The following is a 24,287-nucleotide window of genomic DNA, read 5'->3' on the forward strand; positions in this document are numbered from 1 at the left end:
GTACATCTTACATGTACTACTATAGTCTATGTGCAAATGGGCCGAGCCTTCAAATTCATCTAGGAGGCCAAAGTCACTGACCTACTTTCTTACCCGGGATGCCAAAGATGCACAGAATGACCTTTATCAGAGGGGTAGCCATGTTATTCTGAATCTGCAAAAGCGGCGAGGAGTCCTGTGGCACCTTATAGACTAACCGAAGTGTAGGAGCATAAGCTTTCGTGGGCAAAGACCCACTTAGTCAGATGCATGTCGTGGAAATTTCCAGAGGCAGGTATAAATATGCAGGCCAGAATCAGGCTGGAGATGAGGAGGTGGATCCAATCAAGGAGGATGAGGCCCACTTCTAGTAGCTGATCTGGAGGTGTGAATTCTTGGAATTCACTAGAAGTGGGCCTCATCCTCCTTGATTGGATCCACCTCCTCATCTCCAGCCTGATTCTGGCCTGCATATTTATACCTGCCTCTGGAAATTTCCACAACATGCATCTGACTAAGTGGGTCTTTGCCCACGAAAGCTTATGCTCCTACACTTCGGTTAGTCTATAAGGTGCCACAGGACTCTGCGCTGCTTTTGCAGAATGACCTTTGCCTTGCTTACAGGTTAGCCAGTTACAGTGGAGTGGGCCTTTGTTTCAAAGAAATTGCTGAAAAATACCCCAAATCTGCTCCTTTTTAAAGACCGCACGGTGGTACCAGGACTGCAACAAGAAACGCCAAGGACTGAGGTGCTAACTTGTGGCCAGAGTCAGTATTGACCATTGCTTTGTCTCCAGCTCTGAGCGCAAGTCCGGAGTTTTAACGTGCTCGACCTTTACCCAGCCTGCAGCGCTAGAGACTATAACTCCCAGCATGCACTGCTCGCTTACTACCCGCTTGCAGACGCCACTTGCCTCTGGGTAGAGCGCGGAACGCCGGTTAAGTCTGTCGCTGCCCATCCTGGGAATTGTAGTTTACTCGGGGCTGCACTACGGAGCTTGGTTGGGAGAAGCCGAGGCGCGCTGCACGCTGGGATCCGTAGTACACATGGGGCCCCGAGGCATGCTGGGATATGTCGGAGCTAGTTTACGCAGTGGGGTGTGAGGCTGGGCTTGAAAGCGCTCTAGTGCGTTGGTGGCGTGCGCTCGCGGGGCTGTGTGCGCTCGCGCGATCCAGGTGCCCGTTGAGGAGCGGTCGGTTGGCCGGGATGTACCACAGCAGCACGCAGAGGCGGCACTGGACCTTCCGCAGCGAGGAGGAGCTGGTCCGCTGCCGGGCCGACGCCAACCGCAAGTTCCGCTGCAAAGCGGTGGCCAACGGAAAGGTACCGATCGGCCCCGCTCGGACAGAGCCCAGGCTCGGGACTGGGGCGGCGGCGGCGGCGGCGTGTGGAGGAAGGGTCAGTCCCGGGGACCTCCTAGCTGGAGCCGGGCGCGGGGGATCCCCGCGGCGGCAGCTGTCAGCGTGTCACGAGTACTCGGCGCGGCTGCCGCTGGCTGCGAAGGGAGGGGCAGCGGCAGCAGAGCTGCGCCGGGCAGCGGGTAGGGGCGAGCCCCGGCGTTTCGGCGGGGCCCGAAGCAGCTGCCGAGCCCGCCCGGGTGACGTTGCCCGTGTCCTCAGGTTCGGCAGAACGACTCGCTGCTGCTGGAGACCCGGGAGGAGCTGACAATCTGCAAATACTATGAGAAGAAACTGCTGGATTTCTGCTCCGTGTTCAAACCTGCCATGCCCAGATCCGTGGTGGTGAGTTGGGTACCGAAAGGACGCGGCCTTTCCTTTGCAGACTGCCCCTGGCCTGAGACACCCAGACGTCCAGCACCCTCAGTAGCTTCTCGCAAGCCATGACTCTGGGGGCACTCGTCGCATCTTCTGAGCATTGGGTTTGTGGGGAATGAAAGGACTTGAGCCTTGCTGTCACCAAAAGAGCTCGGGGGAGAGGGGCTTGATATTTCCATCATTGGCTTTTTTTAGGTTTGTGCCTTTGTTTTAACTGTGGGTGGTTTCTTGTTGAGATTATTGGGTACTGCTACCAGAAACGCTAGTCCAGAATCAATGCAAGTGTGTGTGTTTTCTGATTAATGGGAGTTGGATCAGGCCAGTAGAGTTTGTGGCAAGTCTTTCAAATACTCTTGCTCAGGCTGACTCCCTTCCAGAGCAAAAGTGTAGAGGAGGAAAATTTACAACTGACTGAATCAGTTTTAGTGACTCTTGCTCTTGTGCTGTGTGTTCCTGTAGTCTGTGCATTTGCATGGCTGCTCAAGATAGATTCAGATGCTGTCTGGCTGTTCATCAGAGTGCCCACAGCTAGGTTTTTGTTTATATTGGTGGTGTACATTTTCACATGCAGTAGAAAGATTTATTCAACACATGGATGGAAAAGATTAGAGGGATCCTTGCTCTTATGTGCCAGATTATTGCATGTAAAATTGACAAAGTAAATTGATGAAAGAAATTCAGATTTAAGTTTTTTTTCTTTTGGATTCTGTGCTTGACAGACTTTATTATATTGCATTCTGTGCTACGTGTGACGAAGGTTAACCCTGTTGGTTTTGTTCTAGAAACTTACATATGTTGTGTTTTTAAAACAAAAACAAAAAAACAAACAAACTTCTCTCCAAGATAGGGATGTAATAGTATAGCTGATTAACCGATAAGCAAAAGCTTATAGGTTAACGTTATAGACTACATGCATTTCCCTCTCCCTGCCAGTAAATTTTTTAGCAGGTTGGCTAGCAGCCTGTCTCACAGTCCTGGCTTGTGATAGGTCCAAGACCTACCCCTACTGCAGCTCTGCATTTAAAATGTATTAGGAGCTGGATGGTCAGGCAGCCCAGCTCAGTCCTGTCTCACACCGGGTCAAGGAGCTCAGACACTTTTCCCCCCTGCTTCCCCTCCCCGAGACAGGGACTGCTGCCACCCTGTAGTGCTGCTTCTTCCTTAAAAGCAGCAGCGCAAGGTGACAGGCAAGCCAGGTAGCAAGGGCAGCTGGTTTTTAAACTAGCTCCCCTTGCAGACCAGCTTACACCTCTCACCCCGTGCTGCTGCCTCTAATACAGTGGCTGCTGGCCCTGCCCCCCCCCCCCGGGACTATAGACTAGTCGACTAACCGATAAAATGTCATGAGGTTACTCGACTGTTCAATTAACTGATATTTAACATCCTTAATCCAAGGCGTTACTTCTCAAACTATAGTCTGAAGTTTTTCATGTTTCAAAATATTTCATCTACAAATCTAACCAATGGAGAGGGGATTTGAGGTGTTAAGGAAAAAGAGCTCATGGAAAAAATTTTAGGTTTAAAATGGATTCAGTGGTACAAAAGGTACTTTTTCATTTAGAATTAGTGACCTGTTTTCTAGAATAGGTGGGTGGACAACAGTCAAACTTGGAGAAATCTGAATTTCTTACAAATTAACATTTTAGCTAAACATCCAACAAAAAACTCAATAGAAATAGAAACATGACAGAGTAACTGGGGGTGGTTACTGGACTGCATGTCAGTGTGTCTTTTCAAGATGCTGATGTGTAATGGATAGAGGGGAATGATGGCACAATGGTTAAGGCCCCCTTCAGTCTAGAGTTGGGTGTGTATGCTTCTTTGAGTTTGGGTTTAGCTCCTGCCCTTTGTGTCAGTATTTCTGCTGAGTAGCTTAAGTGGCTCACTACTCAGCTTGACTTACAAGGATCCCTTTAAGTGCTTAACTCTTTTGCATTCTATGGGAAGCTAAAGCGCCTTATTCAGGGCTGAGGGGTCTACTGTCCAGCAGATAACTTAAGAGTTAAATATTGCAGTAACCTCAGGATCTAGCCCTCCGTTTCTCTGCACCTCACTTCCCTGTGTGTACTTATACACCCTACTTATTTTTGTGTGGGCAGAGTGCAAGGTATAACAATACTTAATTATCTTGCAGGGTTATTGAGGATAAAATATGCTGAAGGTGGCTAGGTGCTGATTTTATGGTGGGAGCCAATAAATACCTTAGAGAAGGTTCTTAGAGAAGGTTGAAATCTGACTAGTGGATTAAAAAGTGTATATTCTCTGCATTGAACATTATCTATTTGCTGTTTGTGCTATCATGCCCAATTGGAACTTACTGACTCCTTGTATTTAGGGAACGGCTACTATGTATTTCAAACGTTTTTACCTGAATAACTCAGTGATGGAGTATCACCCTCGAATAATAATGTGAGTAATTGAGACAGTTTGAATTTTTTGTAATGTTTGTCAATATTGTCATTAGAGACGTGTTAGTACAGGGATGGCCAACCCGTGGCTCGTGAGCTGCATGCGGCTCGTGAGCTGCATACAGCTCTTCAAATTAAAAATTGTGGTTCGCGGCTCTGAAAGGGGCAGTGTGTTTCTGTCTGAAAGAGACAGAGCTGGAGTCATGCATCCCATGCAAACTTCAAAATGGCCACCTTAAAAGAGCAATGACTGCTCTCCTCTTAAAAGGGCGTTGGTGTGGGGCTTTTTTTTTTTTCTTTCTCTCCTCAATAACGTTTTTATAACAACTCTGCTCTTTGTGCTGTATCCACTACTATTTTGGCTCTTTGTCTGTAATGGGTTGGCCACCCCTGTGTTAGTATAACCATTTTAAAAATAAAAACCTGATGGGCCTGGGCCCATTGGTTAACCTTCACAGTTAAATGAAAGGCCCCACCCTGCACTGCTGCCACTGTATCAGAGGTAGCACTGTGGAGTGAGAGATGGGAGGCAGCAGCTGATACAGAGGCAGCAGCATAAATGGCATGGTGTGAGGGGCTGGAGGGGGACGTGGCTCTGCAGGAGCCGGTGTTCACAGGAGTTGGCTTAAAATTTGGTTCTCCATGCCTACTGGCTTCCGCGGAGATGCCCCCACATGGAAATGTGTAACCACTAAGGATGTTAAGTATCAGGTAATTGACTATTCGAATAGTTGATGCATTTTGCATCAACTGTTTGATTAGTTGTTAGGACACCTCTGCCTTTGAAGTACAGCAACAGCACTAGGGTTGTTGCTACATTTCAAAGGCGAAAGTGCTGTGTGGAGCCCAGGGTCAGCTGGGGACTCTCCCGCTGACCCTGGGCTCTGTGTGGCGCTGCTACTTTGAAATGCTGTAGTGGCGTTTCAAAGTGGCAGTGTCACATGGAACCCGGGGGGTCAGCAGCGGGGTGGGAGGGGGGTGGGGGGGATCGGGAGTCCCTAGCTGATGCCAGGCTCCACGTGGTGCTGCTGTTTTAAAATGCCGCATGCAGCCTAGGGACACCCAAGCTAGCCCCTGGCTACACGTGGCTTTTCAAAGCAGCAGTGCTGTGTGGAGCCCAGGGTCTGGCCCCAGGCTTCAAGTGATACTGCTGCTTTGAAGTACCCCCTCTTCTTCCCCACCCTTGCTGCCTCTATCTGATGGAGGCAGCACTTGGGGGGAAGTGACTAGTCAACTACCCAATAAGCATTTGCTTATCGATAGTTGACCAGTCTATCACTTCCCTAGTAACCACTGAAAAAATGTTCCTCCCCCCACTTTTTAACATCCCTAATTGTCATATTAGGTAACTAATAAAAGTTTGAGGATACTAAAATTCAGTATTCTTACCATTTTATATAAAGCAAGAAGCTGAATAATGAATTTTCATAGTGATCCATTTGGAAATAGGTCAGGGAGGATGGGCAATAATTTTTACAGTGGGGACATTTCACAAATTTCTGAAGTGGCCCTGCGCTGCTGCAGAAGGGGTGGGGCCAGGACACTTCCTGTACTCCCTCACCCACAGACCGTGATTGTCCTGAGGGTGGGAGAACACGTGAAGTCTTTGCCTCCCCACCTGCCAGTGCCTAGAGAGAACCACCAGCAGTTTTAAACAGCTGGTATTTCCCTCTGGTGCCTGCACCCCTAGTGGGGGGTGGGAGGAGATTTTCATGCTCCCTCTGCCCCCAGGCCAGTCAGGCCTGAGGGGGTGGGAGTACATGAAGTCTCTCACCCCCTGCCCATGCCCTACAAGGGGTGAGCGGTGCCTAGTGTGAACTGGCAGCTGTTCTGAACAGCTGACTGCATGATGCATGCCACAGAACTAAATTCTGTTTGTCTTCTTTTTTAAGGTTAACGTGTGCATTCTTGGCATGTAAAGTAGATGAATTTAATGTGTCCAGTGCACAGTTTGTTGGTAATCTTCGAGAAAACCCTCCAGGACAGGAGAAGGCTCTTGAACAGATCTTGGAATATGAATTGCTGCTTATTCAGCAGCTGAACTTTCACCTTATAGTGCATAATCCTTTTAGACCATTTGAGGGATTTTTAATTGATTTGAAGGTAATACTTTAAAAACTATTTTTCTCCTTGCTGTGTCACATAAAACTTGGTATCAGGTAAGGTATTAATATTCCTTAAGATAAATGGACTTGTTAAGTTCAAATATGGTACTATAAAATGTTAATATTTCAAAATATTGTGGGTGTTGCCTGGGCACCTATTCTTTAGTGGATTGATTATATGGTTGCTAGTATTTCAGAAAAAAGTCTTGGTCAAGTGTGAGACTCTTGAATTAGAAATATTATGGTCCTTCATCATTTTTTTTTGAATGTTAGAATATGCTAGAGTGGGGGGCCAGAGGGTGATGATCTGTTAGCCAGAAGTAATCTTCTTGGAATCATAGAGCTGGAAGAGACCTCAGGAGGTCATCAAGTCCAGCCCCCTGCCCAAGGCAGGACCAATCCCAACTAAATCAACCCAGCCAGAGCTTTGTCAAGACAAGACTTAAAAACCTCTAGGGATGGAGATTCCACCACCTCCTTAGGTAACCTATTCCAGTGCTTTACCACCCTCCCAGTGGAATAGTTTTTCCTAATATCCAACCTAGATCTTCGTGCATGTTTGTGTGCGGTGGGGGGAATCTCATGAGTCATACACTCAAGTTGCATTCATCTTTTTCATTGTCTAATATAACATGTATCCTAGAAAGGCTTAGATTTATACTGTAATACATGGGAACATATCTGAATTAAAACATCTTTACTTCATATGTGATCACTAAACATTTCAGGGTAGCTTTTTGAAAAACAAAATCTAAGGTTATTTTGTGCCCTTTTTGTGTGTCATGTAGTACAGGAGAATAGGAACAATTTTACACTGAAATAATCATAGAATACTAGAACTGGAAGGGACCTTGAGAGATTGAGTCCAGTCCCCTTCCCTTACAGCAGGAGCAAGCATCATCTAGACCAGTGGTCTCCAACCTTTTAACACCCATGATCGCTTTTTAAATGATGGAACAAGCCAAGATCTACTGCCCCGCCCCTTCCTTGAAGCCCCGCCCTCTGTATTCTCCTCCTCTCCATCACTTGCTATCCCCAACCCTTATACTGCTGCTTTTTTCCCCAATTCTTCTGTAGGAAGAGGTTTTTCCAACATTTGGCCTGTCTAGACTGGACCAAATGTCAGAAAAAAAACCCTTCTTTTGGAAGCCCCCTTATTCCTTGTGGAAAGAGGAATATAGGGGTGACCGAAAGAGCATATTTGCTCTTCCACTAAAAGAAGTGGAAGAACAAACACATCCCTGGATGCAGAAGAGTTTTTCTGGGATGTCTCCGGAATCCTGAAAAACTCCTGCAGTCTAGCCGTACTCTCGCTGGGTTGAGACAGGATGTGTAGGCTCTGGGGTGGGAATGAGGGATTTGGGTGTTGGAGGGGGTGAGAGGTGCAAGTTCTGGGAGGAAATCAGGATGCAGGAGGAGGTCGAGAAGGGGATGCTGGCTCGGGGAGGGGGCTCCAGGCTGGGCAGTGTTGGGGTCAGATGTAGGGTTGGGGTACTAAGCAAGCCACATTTCAGAATTTGGGTTGGGGTATGTGAGGGGCTCAAGGCAAGGGGGTTCCAGTGTATGATAGACTCACATCTAGGATCTGGGGGAAGCGGGAGAGCAGAAGTGTTCTGATGGGGTATGTCTACACTACCCTCCTAGTTCGAACTAGGAGGGTAATGTATGCATACCGCACTTGCTAATGAAGCCCGGGATTTGAATTTCCCGGGCTTCATTAGCATAAGCGGGGAGCCGCCATTTTTAAATCCCCGCTGCTTCGAACCCCGTGTAGCGCGGCTACACGGGGCTCGAACTAGGTAGTTCGGACTAGGGTGCCTATTCCGAACTACCGGTACACCTCGTTTCACGAGGAGTAACGGTAGTTCGGAATAGGACCCTAGTCCGAACTACCTAGTTCGAGCCCCGTGTAGCCGCGCTACACGGGGTTCGAAGCAGCGGGGATTTAAAAATGGCGGCTCCCCGCTTATGCTAATGAAGCCCGGGAAATTCAAATCCTGGGCTTCATTAGCAAGTGCGGTATGCATACATTACCCCGCTAGTTCGAACTAGCGGGGTAGTGTAGACATACCCATGCTGTGGCCAGATGGGGGCTTGTTCCCAATTGGGGGTGTGTTGGCCAGGCTTCATTTTTTTAAATAAAATACCGTGTCAAACACACAACATTAATGTGGTCCCAACTGTGCTGGTGGGAGCAGGGGACATGGTACTGGGGAAGGGGACTAGTGGGTGCTGGGGCAGGGGACAGAGTGCCAGTGGGGGCAGGGTTTTGCGGCTGGGGGCAGGGAGCCAGTGGGGGCAGAGAGTCCCCTGCACCAGCCTCCTCCCAGGATTCTCCCCCCCCCCACCCTGTTGCACACCTCTTCTGGCCCGTGTTCTCCCCTCCCGTGGAGCAGGGAAGCCTGTGCACACGCCCCCTCAGGGCCGACACCCCCCTCCCTGCGGAGGAAGGAAGCCCTGTCGCACGCCTCCCACCGGGACTCCTCCCCCGCAGAGGAGGGAAGCCCCAGTGTGTGTTTTCCCCCGGGACTCCTACCTCCTCCCCCTGCCCCCTGTGCAGCAAGACCCCACAGACCTGGAGGAGGGGAGCAGGCAGTGCACTTCTGGAAACCCTGGAAGTGGCACACAGCTGCCAGACTTCTGTCCATCCCGTGGGAAGCCAGCACTACCTCCATTGTCGCTGGAGATATGAAGTGGGGCTTCTTGGGGATGGGAGGAATTGGGTGGGGGGGGGGCCGAATGCCTTGCGATAGAGGGGTTGGTGACCACAGAGCTAGATGATCCCTGATTAGATGTCTAAGATAATGTATCTGTAAGATTAAAACATGTTAAAAATAACGTCTGAATATTTATTTTCTAGACTCGTTATCCATTGTTGGAAAATCCTGAGGTGTTGAGGAAGGCAGCTGATGACTTTCTCAATCGAGTAGCTCTGACAGATGCCTACCTTCTGTTTACACCTTCACAAATAGCCCTCACTGCTATTGTATCTAGTGCTTCTAGGGCAGGAATTAATATGGAAAGGTAATTTGATGGGTTTTTGTCTTTTTTTGCATAGGTTCATCTTAAATGGGTGATTGTTATGCTTGGATTGATTTGTTTGTTCCAGGTGCTAGATATGTAAGTATATGTTTGTCTCACAGGTAGTAGATAGAGTCTCTGAATGAGGAACTTAAACCAGCTGTTTCAAGTATTGAGGTATCAGGAGTGACTAGTTGAGTCACTAGTCAACTGTTCTGTAAGCATATGCTTAATGGATAGTTGACTGGTCATTTACATCCCTGCTCTGGCCCCATGCTGCCGTGGACTGCTGGTGCTGCTGCCAGCCCCAACCCTGATTCCTCTGCCATGGGCTGTTGAGAGCATGGGCTCCTTCCCCACAGCAGCCTGCAGACTCTGCCTCTGCTTCCCATAGGCTTTTGCCAGCATTATCCTGTGCTGCCATGGCCTGCCCCGACCCAGTCCTTCAAGCTGTCAGGAGTTGCTGGGGGATGCTGCTGGCTCATGGCCAACTGCTGCAGGTTGCTGCAACTCCTGCTTATTCAGCCTGGCCCCTCCTGGATTGCCCTCCTGCCATTAGGCTGCTGGGGTTCTCTGATCAGGGACATCTGTGGTCCAAACCAGAGAATTCCAGTTTTGGAAGGTGCAATCTGTAGATAAGAAGTACATGTCTGTTTTTTAATATTCCTTTGAGACTTGCCTCATCCAGCCATATCTCATGTGGCCAAATCAAGCACCACAGACTTTCAGCCTGATCATTAAGGGATCTAAGCCCTGTAACAGCTTGTTGATTCTGAAGTTACTTAGCCAGCAGCATCAACTAAAACTTTAGAGCTCTAACCATTGCCCTGACTAGTATTTCTGCTCCATTTACATGGAAGCAGACAATAGAAAAGTAGCTACAAGTATATTTGCTATGGGATGTGAAAGATTAACTGGTAAACATCACTCTTAACAGGTGATGCTCATCTCTTGCATTTAATAAGTGGGACTGGAACAGCTCCTTGCCACTGTGGTGATGGGTGGGGGATGCTCCAGCCCAGGCCCCCTCCTTTATTATTTAACAAGTTACCCAATTACTCAGCAGTTTACATACCTAATGTTTACACTGCAATAAAATAGCTGCAGCTAGTCTTGTCAGTTGACCCAGGATACAGAATTGCTGTAGATGCACCATCTACAGTGACCATGGGCTCTGGGACTGAAATTTTACAGCGCTATGAGCTAGTCAGCTGACATGGGCCTGTTGAAGGTATCTTATTGCAATGTAGACATGTGCTTTAAAGAACTGCCATTGTCTTTATTTATGAGAAGGGCAGGGAACCTGTTCTGAGTCAGGGGTCACTGACCCACAGAAAAGTCAGTTGGGGCCACACAAGTGAGATGCAAAAAAAAAAAAAAACCTTCCTCCAAAACCCCCTCAAGCCTCACTGATGTGGTCAATTTCCAATAAAACTTATAGTGCCAACCCAGTTGGCAGAACTCTCCTTTATTTATATGGTGTATGTCAACTGAGAATTAAAAGGGGTGTTTCCAAACATTACATATAAACTTTAAGATTCAGGAATTTTTGAAACTTCCAAGATAAATTGTAATGGGGGAAGAAGGGAGATTTTTGTAAAATCTCTTAAACCAGGTACGTACTTACGAGTGGCTTTTTTTTTTCCTGAAATACCTAACAAATTTAGCTACACAGGATACTGGTACTACTTGTATGGCAATTGTCATCTTATGCATCATAATGCCCTTGAGTATGGGGTTGTCATAGTCACATTCAAGGTATGAGGCTGTTACTGTAATAGCTATCAGTAGGGATCACTGTAGCTCATAATGCAAGATGGATTTCACTATTACTCCATCCTTGATCACTCATACCTTCAACAAGTTTCACTTTTTGAACTGCCCATGTTTGAATTTTCCCTGAAAGTGAATGTCTTGGTTTTTAAGTTTGAACAAAAAGCAATTTGAGTAAGAGGAAAATGATGCGCAAAGGATAAGTAATGTGGTTTATAGATAGGGGTTTCTTGAACAAACTATTTTTCCCTGGAAGCACAAAAATGTTAAGCATAATATATCCTCATTTTGTGGTACAAGTTAATAGGGAGGGCTAGATGGTCCATTGTATTGCAGTATCTCTTCCATTGCCTGACCTTGATTTTCTGCATGTCACCAGATCCCTTTTGTGGTAGATCAATAACCTCTCTTACAGCACAATGTCTGAGATTTGAAGCAATTTAGTTAACTAACTTGTACAATAAGATAATAATGCCTACCCTCCATTTTAAACTTTGAGTCCTGCGGTGTGCTCTTAGGTAGCTTATTGTACTCAGTAGCACTAGATTGCTCCCTAACCAAAATAGTTTTTAATCTTAATTTAAAATTAATTCAGTCTTTGTGCAAACTCACCTTGTGAGCCCTGTGTTTACATAATAATAATTTGTAAGTGCTATAACTTCTGTCCAGAGACAGTTTTAAGAGAAACAAATTGTAGATGAGATTGAAGCTAAGATTGACATTACCAAAGAGTAATGTTCAGATTATAACTGTATGAAGTGGACTGCAATTTCAGTACCACATCTATGCTTTTTATTCTCACGTATTCCACAAATCTCCATTTTTTTGAAGTGTTTTGTTGGATGCTCAAGGAAGATGGGGGGGGGGGGGTACTAAAGCATGAACTGGCATTTGATCTGAGACAAATGTTATTCTGAAGTGGGGGGGGGGGGAAGGGTCATAGTTTATGTGCTCCAGTCTTATAATTTGCCAAACAAGTGGATTAAGTTTCAGGCTCCTATGTTCCCACTAGAATGGGATGAAAAGATAAAATGAGAAAATATTATGCACTATCTGCCATTGAGATTGGCACGCTAGAAATGCATATATAAACACTACAAGAATGGATAAGTAGATAAGCTGAGTGCTTCTCTAAGGCCACGTCTACACTGCAGGCTTCTTGAGCAAGAACTGTTATGTGCAAGAGTTCTTGTGCAAAATGTCTTCCACACTGCCATAAATTTTTGCGAACGAGATGTGCTTTTGTGCAAGAGTGTCCATGGCAGTGTGATTTGCACAAGAAAATCATGTTGCCTGTCCATACTGCCTTCTTCTGGAAGAACTCTTGCACAAGAGGCTTATTCCTTGTAGGGAGAGGAATAACTCTTCCAGAAGAAGCCCTGTTTTCTGACGCCGTACTGTAAATTTACTTGCACAAGAATGTGCATGCAGTGTAGACACACAGCAAGTTTTTGTGCAAGAACAGCTATTCTTGAGCAAAAAGCCTGCAGTGTAGACGTAGCCTAAGTGATCAGCAGTGCAGTCGTGACTCGAACAAAACAAGATTTGTCCTACCTCAGTAAAATGAAAGGATATACCTAAGGGCTGCTTGTCTACGGATTTGGGAAGATGATAATTTACTTATGAAAGTTTATTTTGCAACATTAAGGTTCATGGTGAAAACTAAATTACACACGTATACATAATAGCACTTACATATTATTACACTAAATTTTGCATAAATGTTTCACAGTTGCAATTGTAGCACTCTGAGTTTGACTGTCCTTAGAATAAATATTTTTTTTTTAAATTTAACAGTCCAGTCCTCAGAATACTAAATGTATTGTGTTCTTAAGACTTCTACAACTAGCTCTCATTTTCTTATTCTACTGTTATTTTGATGATCTGATTCCAGGTTAGCAAAAAGAGCTAACTCTGAGGTCATGTCTACACAACAGGGCTGCAGTCGAATTAAGCTATGCAACTTCAGCTGTCAGTTGCATAGCTGAAGTCAAAATAGCTTACTTTAGCTTTTGGCACTGTCTACATAGTAGGAAGTCGAGGGAAGATTGCTCTTCCTTCAACTTTCCGTACTCATTGTGAAATCAGGGTTACCATGAGTTGGAGTACAAAGTCTTCCAGCTTGACATTATCATATATATAGTAGCCCAATGTTTGTGACTCTGTAATGCTGAAATACTGCCTGTTGCCTCTGGGCAGCCCTGTTGCCTCAGTCGTGTCCGCCTCCGGCCGTGGCGCTCGGCTAACTTCTGCGCTGCTCAGCCGGGCCGCCGCGGGGGAGCCCAAATGGCCGCTTGCTCCCCTGCGGCGGCCCAGCTGAGCGGTGCAGAAGTCAGCCAAGCACCATGGCGGGAGGCGAAGGGGGGCAGGGCAGTGATGTGCAGCGTGACAGTGGCTCCAGGCCCCACCCCCCTTCGCCTCCTGCTGTGGTGCTCAGCTGACTTCTGCGCCACTCAGCTGGGCCGCCACGTGGGAGCAAGTAGCGCAAGAAACCGTTTGGGCTCCGCACTCCCCATGTAGCATGGGGAGCGTGGAGCCCAAATGGCTGTTTGGGCTCTGCGGGGGAGGGGGAGGGGAGAGAGAGAGAGAGCGCGACCGCGACCGACCCACCCACCCCAGAGGCTCAGGAGAGAAGACGGATGTGGAGGAGAGACCTGAAAATCCCGTCTTATGACGGGCTAATTGGCTAGTTTCAAAATAAAGGCTTGTAGTGTAGACACGCTCTTCTTTATTCCAGAAGAACATTAGTTATTCCGGAATAACACTGCTGTGTAGACATAGCCTGACAGTGCTTAGAGTGCACTTAACTTTGGAGTAAGCCCCATTGAAAACAAATATAAGATGGAATTCTTTTGAGAGCTGAATTATGCGGAAGTAAAACAGAGAATAGATTGATGGCATCACCATTATGGTTTGTGACCATGATCTTCCAAAACAAGAGGCATGTTATTATGTAATAAAATAAAAAAATGATACTCTGACAACTCTAGATTTCTTACTGCAGCTTTCTATACTGTGCACTTGGGTAGTTAACTAGGTTTACAATCTAACAAGCCATATGGATTTGCTAGCAAACTTTTTTTTCTAGCAGCATCCAATACAGCAAACAGCTTGTGAATTTACTTGTTAAATCACACAAAAGGCATAGAGGGAATCTTGAAGAATAATGCATAGTTGATCTACATTGTTCTTCCCACAGATCTCTGTCTTCATCCGTATTGTTTTCTCCCAATAAGAAGTTTTCTGTATGATGACTTATTTTTGCAGCAGGGGCTCTTGTGCATTTCAAAGCCACAGTGCAGCATGGAGTCTTGGGTCAGCGGGGGACTCTGAGTCCCCCACTGACCCCAGGCTCCGTCCTGCGTTGCAGCTTTGAAATGCTGCTTGAAGCCAGGGTCAGCTGGGGACTCCCCAGCTGATCCTGGGTTCCACTGGGGAGGCTCCAGCTGACCCCGGGCTCCACTGCACCAATTTGAAATGTGAGGGGCTTCAAAGGGGCAGCCCTGCAGAGCTGAGCTGCTGGGGATTAGCTGTTTGCAGGACTGTCCCCTTTGAATACCGACTGTGCATTTCAAAGGCGTTCAAAGGGCAGCACTGCACAGCTGAGATCAGCTGTGAGGCACTGTCCTTTGAATATTGCCTCCCTCCTGCTACCTCTATCAACTCTCCAAAGGATGGAAAATGTTAGAGCAGTGGTGCCTGCGGGCGCCATGGCGCCCACCGGGCCATTTCTGTGTGCCCGCCGAGTGATTGGGGCCGGCCCCGCCTCCGGGCACATGGCACATGGGCGTTGCCAGCTCCTGGGCATGCGGCGTATGGGCATCCTCGTCCCTGGACACGCGGCACAGGAGCAGTGCCAGCCCCAGGTGCACGGGGCATGGGCGCTGCCGGCTCCTGGGCCTGTGGCACAGGAGTGGCGCCAGCCCCAGGCATGCAGCGCATGGGCTGTTCTGGCCCCGGGCATGCAGTGTATGGGTGACCCCGCCCCTGGGTGCGTGGTCAGGACAGGCGCTGGCCCCGGGAGTGTGGCGCATGGGTGGCGCCGGCAATGGGCACATGGTGTATGGGTGGTCCCACCCTGGGGCGCGTGCGCGGCCCCGCCCCCAGGTGGCCCTGCCCCCGGGCACCCAGCTGCCCCGTAAGGTTGGGGACCACTGTGTTAGAGGGAACTCTGAATGTGACACTGTCATTTACTTTAACAATGGAGACTATGAAGAATGTGTTAGAATTACTGCAATACATGATCAATTCAGGTATCCATATTTTTCTTTTTTTTTTCTATAGTTATTTATCAGAATGTCTTACACTGAAAGAAAACAGAACATCTCTGTCCCAGTTACTAGATGGAATGAAATGTAAGTAAATATTGGGTAAGTATGCAAGGCTAGTAGAAAAAGGTCACAAAATGAACTAGTTGGGTGGGGGGAGGGGGGAATGAAACCTAGTTTCTATAGTAAACACATGTGGTCATGATGCAATGGGCCTCCATATTGTTGTCTGTAACAAGGTCTTGGGGGATTAACCACACTCTTGAAAATTGAAAGCCCTACTTTTGATATCTGCTGCTGTTACTACAGGCAGTCCCAGACTTACGCAGATCCGACTTATGTCGGATCTGCACTTACGAACGGGGCTTTCTCGCCCCGGAGGTCGAGGTAGCGGATTGCTACCTGCGAGCTCCGGGGCGAGAGAGCCCCGTTCGTAAGCTGCTCCAGTGCCCCTGGTCTGCTGGAGACCGTCTCCAGAAGACCAGGGGCACCGGGCGGGTTCCCGCGCTTCTGAGGCTTTGCCAGAGCAAAGCCTCAGAAGCGCGGGAACCGCCGCTGCTGCCGCTTGAGACCCGGTGCCTGTGGTCTGCTGGGACGGTCCCCAGCAGACCACAGGCACCAGGACTGAAGCCGCAGCCGCGGGGGGGGGGGGGTCCTGCGCCTCTGAGACTTTGCCAGAGCAAAGCCTCAGAGGCGCGGCACCCCGCTGCTGCTGCTGCACTGCTCCCCGTGTCCCTGGTCTGCTGGGGGGGGGGGGGCGCGGATAGTGTGCCCTCCCCCCCGCAGACCAGGCTTTTGTTTTGGACCCTGGAGCAGAGCAGCTGGGGCGCTGCGGATTGGTCCTGCAGCACCCGCTCTGGGCACTACTGGACCAACCCGGCAGCACCCCAGCTGCTCTGCCCCAGGTCCTGATTCAGCCGCTGCTGGTCAGTTTCAGCAGTGGCTGAATCAGGATGCCTGGGGCAGAGCAGCTGGGGTGCTGCTGGGTTGGTCCAGTAGCGCCGAGGAGCGGTGCTACTGGAGCAACCCAGCAGCACCCCAGCTGCTCTGCCCCAGGCGTCCCCAAGTCAGCTGCTGCTGAAACTGACCAGCGCTGACTACAGGAAGCCGGAGGCAGAGTTGCTCTGCCCCAGGCTTCCTGGAATCAGCGCTCATCAGTTTCAGCAGCAGCTGACTTGGGGAAGCTTGGGGTTCTTAAGTTGAATCTGTATGTAAGTCAGAACTGGTGGTCAGTTTCAGCAGCGGCTGAATCTGGACGCCAGTTCCGACTTACATACAGATTCAACTTAAGAACAAACCTACAGTCCCTATCTTGTACGTAACCCGGGGACTGCCTGTACTCATGAATTTGGGTGAAATATTTTCTTGGTTGCTGTTAAAGTAGAAGAAATGGAAATTATTTCCTTTAGCCCATTTTTCAGGTTGTAGAAACCTGTGGATTACTACTTGTGCCACTAGAGGGTACATTTTTCTAAGCCAAATAAATTTAAAGTTAATGGTGTCTGTAAAGGTTTAATCTTTTCAGACTCTTGCTACTTTTTAAACACTTTAGTGTATAGAGAAGTCTTGAAAGATTTAAAGCGCGTGTTCTTGTGCTGTTTATTTTAGAAACATCAAGAATGTTCAAATCTAGTTTTGCTAGTGAATGTGTTGGGTGCTTTGATGGATATTAGTTGCCATGAGTTAATAAAAACTGTGTTGAATCACTAAAGATTTTTTTTTCTCCAAAATATTTAGTCACTAAAGTTAAGTGTTAGTTTTTAAATCACTGAAATTTGATTTTCACCTCTTAGTTGCTGATCTTAATTTCTTGGCTCTTGTGAAACTGTTTCACTAATTCACCAATGTCTTCCAAGCTATATTTCTAGTGTAAAAAAAAAAAAGGGGGAACTTATCTTCTCTCCCTTTTTGAAGCTGTCACTATATTGTAAAAAAGCAAAGTAAACAAGCCCAATTTTTTTGCAGATGAATGCTTTGAAACTATCCCTAAACTTTAGTCTAGCCATCGTATATTTTCATGGAAAACGTACCTTTAGGCTAGGACAAATGGATGGACACTCACACTCTTACTTTATAAAAGGAAACATACCTGTGGTACAAAAAACTGCTAATGATAAAAATAAGTGTTTCTCTTATGCTTGCTGACAGATGACTAATTTGGTTTGCTTTAACAAGATTAAAACTGGTCTTTATTTTTAAGACTTGATGCACAGTGCAGAAAGGAAAGTATATCAACATTTCCTGACACTTGTTAGGACAGTAGTGCTAGCTCTGCATCATTTCTTAGCCTTGAGGAAATTCAGAATTATGATGCCAGCTAGTTTTCAGTGTGGCTCTCTTTTCTGAGCTTACACTATATCTTGACACTACTTAACTGCCACTTTACATCAGAGGATTTATTTTAAGACTCTTACACATGTAATCTTGGGCTTTTTAAAATTTAAGAGTATCTTATGGTTTTTCTAAGCTGAGATCTTGTTTATGAAGCTATTCAAAAAGTCCTTTTTCCCCCCAAGTACCTTATATTTGCTTTAAAAAGATTTTTTGGTAGGCTTTCAATCTCATTAAAATGGTCTGTAGTGCAAGCATGTACAATTGCAGCTTCTTCATATTGAAAGTAGGGATGTCAATGTGTAGTCGACTACACAATTAACTGATAAGCTTGGGCTTATTGGTTAATCTTTTCAACTACATGCACTCCCCTACCCCCCTTGCTGCTTTTGTATCAGCAAGGCACCGGTTCCCGTAACCTGCCCCTATGAGGAGCTGACTTTAAGCAGGCTCCCCATGAGCACCACATCTGCCTGCCACCCCATCCCCACACTGTTGCCTATGATAGAGAGGCAGCACTATGGAAGGTGAGAGGGGCAGGCTGGAGCCACTAAATGTGGGGAGCTGCCTTTCAAGCCAGCTCCCCATGCATGCTGACTCTGCAGACCTGCCTGCCCACCCCTCTACCCCCTTGCTGCGAGTGGGGGGAGACAGGCAGGAGCTGGATGGAGCTAACTCCATGGTGCTTCCTCGCTGTCCCCCTCTGCCCTATGAGGCAGCAGTGCAGGGGATAGGGATGTGAATGACTAGTGAACACACACTAGTCCACATACTAGTTGCTTTCTCCCACCCTCCTTGTCCCCCCCGCCCTTGCTGCCTCTATCAGACAGAGGCAGCATGCAGGGGCGGGGGAGAAAGAGGGGATGCTTCAAAGCAGCAGCGCTCTGTGGGGCCCGGAGCCCGGGCCCAGACCCTGAACTCCACACAGTGCTGATGCACTGAAACACTGCATGCATTTCAAAGCAGCAGTGCCATGTGGACTGCCTCCTGCCTACCATCCTGTGCTGCTTCCTCTGTTTGAGAGGCAGGAGTGGGACAGGAGTGCTCTGGCTGCTGGCCCTGCCACCAGGGACTATCGAATAGCTGCGTAATCAAGATTTCATGCGGTTATATGACTATTCAGTTACACGATATCTAATGTCTCTAATTGAAAAGCTAGCTTTTGATGTATTCATAACCTAATGAAAGTAAGAAGAGACAGTCCTATTGACAGGGCCTTAAAACTGTGCTACAATTCTTTATGAACTGTTGTGATTTGATAAAGTTTTTCCAAGTAAAAAATGTGGTTTGAATTGTTAAGTTTTAGTATTCTGAAGAGTTTAGTCTGAGAGAGCTGTGAGCCAAGACCTCTTAAGTTCTAAACATGACTATTCCATTGATTCTTGGGATTACAAGAATGTTATGGGAATTAAATCAGTAACTTATTGCAACCAATTCTTTACTTTGAAAAGTTGTGGTGTTACCTCCAATAGGCATGAAAAATCTCATAAAGAAATATGAACCACCACGGCCTGAGGAAGTTACTGCACTAAAGCAGAAGTTAGAGAAATGTCACAGCTCTGAACTTGCTCTTAATACACACTTGTAAGTATCGTTTTGGCACATTACGAAGTTTTGACTTTCTGCTTTCCTACACTGCCATTTAGAACAGTCATGTTCTGCAGAGACATTCGCTTTTATAAAATATTAATTTTCCTTGTACTGTACAATATATTCAGATGAAAAAGAAAATTGATCTAATTATACTGCATATCTCTCTCTCTAATCTATATCTGAGAGATTCATTCATTCCTGCGGGATAACAGTGACATCATCACTTCACTCTGCATCCCACCTGTTTCCCATTGCTGCTTGGAATTGCTATTTTAAACTAAGCCCCTACTCCCCTTCCTCCATCCCCATCCCACAGGGCTTTCAACACCAAGAAACATGGCACAGTAGCTGGCAGACCCCACATTGCAGCTATGATAGCCTAGAGGGGGAGTGCAGTGCAGTGCTCAGGACAGCAGCTTGAAGACAGGCACTAGGAGTGGGGCTCCCAGCTGGGTTTGTGCCAGCAGCAGGCTCTCAGGGAGCTGGAGCGTAGTGCCCAACTGCCCAAAGTCCGGCTGCCCTGGCAGAGACTCACCTGTTCCCCATTGGCTGCACTTATTGCTGTAGGCAGAGCACCCCTGACCCATCGCACCAACCTGTCTGCTCCTTCCCTTTCGCTCTGTGGGTGAAGGGACAGCCTTGAGCTGGGGCAGTGAGCAGTGCAGGTAGTATTGCATGGGGGAGAGTGTGGGACAGCGGCCCCTTGCGTTGCTGCTTTCTCCATCTCAGCAGGCTGAAGTGCCCCAGAGTGCTGTGTGCTCTCTGTGCCTCACTGCACCCAGGAGCAGCAGGCAGGCACCCCTGCGCCTCCCTAGCCAGCAGGGTTAGAGCTGGGCCTGGCGCGTGTTGCAGCCAGGAGAGAGGAGTTATGGTGGGGGGGAAAGGAAGGGCCTGGGCTGGTGGTGGTAGTGGGGTTAGGGAGAAGGGGACCCTGGCTCATGGGTACAGGCAGGCAGCAGGGAGGAGGGATAAGGGGGCCGGGGGACAGCCAGGGTTGCCTACCCCTTCCCCCAGCGAGAGGGGAGTTGGCAAGCACAGTGAGCAGGGGGCACAGCCCCCAAGTAGTTGGTAAAATAAAATATTTAATGTGTAGGATTGTATCCCTAACAGTTACTAACATAGGGGCTTGGTCTCCAGGATTCATTCCTTGCTCTGGGCATTGACTAACCATGGGATGGGCTTGAAGCCAATTACCTCTGTGCCATTTAACCCATCTTGGAGAAAAGACCCAAACAAACCAATTAATACCTGCCTAACAGTATGTATGTAGTTGATCTATTTATCAAGGGCTTAGAAACCCTTTCAAGAAAGTCATATTTTACACAAATTTCATGAAAATCTTTTTGTAAAGATTGCAAAAACTACACTAGTCAGTGTAAGTGAAATGGCAAGAAACTCCCAACATAAATGCATTCAAGAAATATATGTAACAAATTCAACTTGAATAGTAATAGAGAGATAGCTGTGTTAGTTTCCTCTTGATAAACAAAAGGAAAAACTATGTAGCACTTCAAAGATTGACAAGATGGTTTAATAGGTGATGAGTTTTAAGGATAATGAAGTTAGTAGTGAAGTTGAACTTCCTCTCAGTGTCTAAACACCTTATATTTTTCTTTGGGGAATTAGAAAGAAGAGGAAGGGCTATGAAGATGATGAATATATTACAAAGAAATCTAAGATGGAAGAGGTTAGTAGGCATGTTACAGAAGAACTGTTCATATTTTCTTTAGTAACCATTAACGAGACTGGTAAAATTCATTAATATTAAAATCTTCTGGAAACCGGTTTAGTACCTGGATGGTTTTTACAGTTACAGTAAAACCATGCCTCTTATTTCTTACATATTCTAGTTTATTTCCATCATAGCTCCTTATGGGAAAAAGCTTGGGACCAAGAGAAATCTTTGTAATCTAAATTTAAAGTGGTAGTAACCCCGAAAGGGGCTTGACATGGCCTTGTTGGCCACAGGCAGCTGTATGCTTTTCAGTATCTCTCTTGTTTCTTCAGTGTAATATGTTACCCCTTGTCCTTGCTAGCCTGTATACTATAGAATTAGACCAAGAATTCTGGTTTGGTAAAATTTAATTTCTTCACGGCTTATTGTGTTTATTTTAGTCTTTGAATGGCTGTTTCATAAATTTAAATTTGCTGTTGATTCTAGTTGCATAAGAGTGAAAAGCAACATTCAGGAAACCCACTAACTTTCAGAATAGATAGTAATCTTTTAAGATAGGAGTGAGGTCAAGATTTGTGTTTTGTTACGGTAGCATGAAAGAACTACCATAACGAAAAGTAATAGCACAATGGAGCTAAAAGTTAGAAGTTATAAATGGGAATTGTGGCTTTGTGTTTAGGGTCAAACCGTGGGAAGATGTAAACTCTATTACAATGCACCAGCATTCCCCACCGTGGCCAACAGATGGGGAAATGACTCATCTTCCCTGATTTTTGTAAGATTAAAGGTCAGAAGATGTGGAAGCAGAGTACACTCCAGCAGTGACAAGCTTAATTGGCTTGATGAAGTAGAATTTAAGAAGTCTCTCCTGCTTGAAATTTAAAGTAGGAATGTTAAAATTAAGGATGTTAAGGAGTGGGTATTTGGCTAATTGAGTAGTAGATATAATTTGTCAACTACAAGATTAGTTGATAAGAGGAGCACTGCAGAGAGGGTGGTTCCTGGAGGTGGCACAAGCTGGTATTGAGTAGTCCCAGGACAACTTGTGCTGGGTCCCAGACTGCTGAGGCTCTGCCTTTTAAATGTGGTAAGAGCCCTGCAGGGTCCAGCAGCCCCTGTTCACAGTGGCTGCGGACAGGGACTGTTGCTGGAGCATCCTCTGCCTGCGGCCAGCCTAGGCTCGCTGTGGGCAGAGGCTGCTTCACTGCAGCCTTCCCTACCTCTCTCCCCCACCCCCCACTGCCTCTGATAGAGGTGGTGCTGGGGGGAGATGGCTTTTAAGCCAGCTCCCCCCAGCACATTTCTCTAAATATAGAGACAGTAAGGGGGGAGGAAGTGAGTAGTCTAGTACTCAACTTGACTACTTGTTTACATACCTAGTTAAAATGCAGGTAATTGGCTGTGTAATTGCTGAAAATTTTCAGCAGTTACATGCACCTGCAGCGTGGGGTGGCAGCCAGCTTCCTGGGGTTTGGTGCACACCAGGAGCAAGATTCTAAGCTGGCTTCTGGTGCACGCTGACTGCTGCTGCAGTGCTGCCTCTGTAGTAGAAGCAGCAGCATAGGGTGGCAGTTGGCTCCCCGGGAGCCAGACCAGGAGCCACATGTTACTGGTTACCTGTTCGGCACCAGTCAGGTCTTGAGGTTGCCAGACTAGAGAGGTTCATCCTGTAACCTCAGTTTAAAATCACACCTTCAAGAAAAGAGGCAATTACTACCAAGACCAATCGTATTGATTGTCTTGTCTGAACAATATAAGCTTCTTGCTCTGCTGTAACCATGACCATTAAGAGAACTGTTTCTTGATTTCACCCTGCTTTTTAATTGGAGTGGGTCAGGCTTACTTTTATTTAAATTGCAACATGTTCTGGAATAGTGATGGCCACCTTGTCCAAGGTATTCCACTAGCTGACCCACTTTTAAAAAGCCAGAGAAGTGCTAGCAAGTCCTTTCAGATGGATTTGAATAGCATTACATGTGCCAGTTCCTCCTGAATCCCTGGTGGCTGTTGGAGTGCACTACTTGTTAGTTGATACTGAACATAGGAGCTGCAGAGAAAAAAGCAGAGGTTCAAATGAAAGACCTAGATATGACAGGGACCCCAAAATAACTTTCAAGAGACATTTGGAAGATAAAATTGTTTTACTTGTGCATTGTAAATTACAGGGTGCTCCTGTCAGCGTAATTGGGACACAATGTTGTAATTTATTGGAAAAACCCCATAACAGGATGAAATTAAGTCCATTGTATTTGATGGACAACTGGTAGCTTGTACATTGTTGCAGGTGCCATTATGTGCTGGACACTGTAAGTTGTTCAGTGGCTTCCTCTGCTACAGCCTATGGGAATCCTTAAGGTTCAGATAATTGAGGACCATTTCTGTAGTATCAGGACCCTTCCTTTGGTTTTTGAGCCCTGGAATCTAGTATGTTAATGCTGGGTCTTGGAGACTATAAAGTTAGGGTGGGTCCCTTATGAGATTGACCTAGAGTCTGCTAAACCAAGATTTATATTCTAAAACTTGGATGAGTGGAAGAAGTGTCCTTAGAGTCCCTAATCCTGAGGAAGTGGGACTAGTATCCAATTCTAGTTTTTTAATCAGAAGTTCCTCCACTTTCAAATTCAAGGTGGAACCCCATGCTTTTATAATCTATTCATTAAACTCAAATCTGACTTGTGTCAAGAGCTATAAGATATATATATTTTCTTCATGTATAAATTCACTTGCCACAGATCTCAAAGTTTAAGTGGGAGTATCTTACTACCAGGAGTGTCCTGTTCTTTGATTATGCAGCAGCACAAAAGGTATAAAAACCTGGTAGTCATGGCAACTCACCTGAGGCAGAAAGGTATCCAACTATGTCCTTATTTGATGACTAGCTAATTCTAGGATGATCACTGCATTATTTAACAGTCCCTGTCTTTTTGATAACACCGGATCAACGGAACTACCTCAGTTGCCAGCCCAAAGAATAGATTGCACAGTGCCTGTATTTGATTACAGAGCAGAAAAAGCTTACTGCAAGTCCAACATTTGTAGCCTTACCTTTAACCATCTTTGCGTGTTCCACAGGCTCTTGCATCATTGGCATTCTTACAACACAAGTACAGAAAGCCATTATTTCCTTTATGTGCCTTGCATGCCTGGCTTGAAATCTATATCTGCCTAGTAGACACTGACAAGGTGTAAGTCCCCTGAGAAGTTTTGATAAGTTGGTGGAAGGATCTTTTCCAGGTATTTTCTACCCTGCTGCCTAGCAAGGTGCTGATAACAGATGCTTCCATGTGAGGGTGCAGCGTTCACCTAGAGCATCTATGAAATCCCAGATTCTTGCCTTTATAAATATATTTGAACTCCT

At 46.6% G+C, this 24,287-nt stretch overlaps 1 protein-coding gene across 2 annotated transcripts in view; it reads left to right on the plus strand.

Annotated features, from left to right (window-relative positions):
- Positions 1–1,062: 1,062 nt before the first annotated feature.
- The window catches only part of CCNH (cyclin H), a 30,714-nt gene continuing 7,489 nt past the window's right edge, over positions 1,063–24,287 (plus strand). For both annotated transcript variants that reach the window (XM_075932189.1, XM_075932188.1), the window contains exons 1-8: positions 1,063–1,303; positions 1,600–1,722; positions 4,091–4,164; positions 6,056–6,266; positions 9,129–9,292; positions 15,347–15,417; positions 19,134–19,245; positions 20,881–20,941. In XM_075932189.1, coding sequence (XP_075788304.1) covers positions 1,187–1,303; positions 1,600–1,722; positions 4,091–4,164; positions 6,056–6,266; positions 9,129–9,292; positions 15,347–15,417; positions 19,134–19,245; positions 20,881–20,941 — 933 coding nt within the window. In that variant the 5' untranslated portion in view covers positions 1,063–1,186. The remainder of the gene's footprint in view (positions 1,304–1,599; positions 1,723–4,090; positions 4,165–6,055; positions 6,267–9,128; positions 9,293–15,346; positions 15,418–19,133; positions 19,246–20,880; positions 20,942–24,287) is intronic.

The sequence above is a fragment of the Pelodiscus sinensis genome, chromosome 6 (genome assembly GCF_049634645.1).
Source record: "Pelodiscus sinensis isolate JC-2024 chromosome 6, ASM4963464v1, whole genome shotgun sequence".
Taxonomy (NCBI): domain Eukaryota; kingdom Metazoa; phylum Chordata; order Testudines; family Trionychidae; genus Pelodiscus; species Pelodiscus sinensis.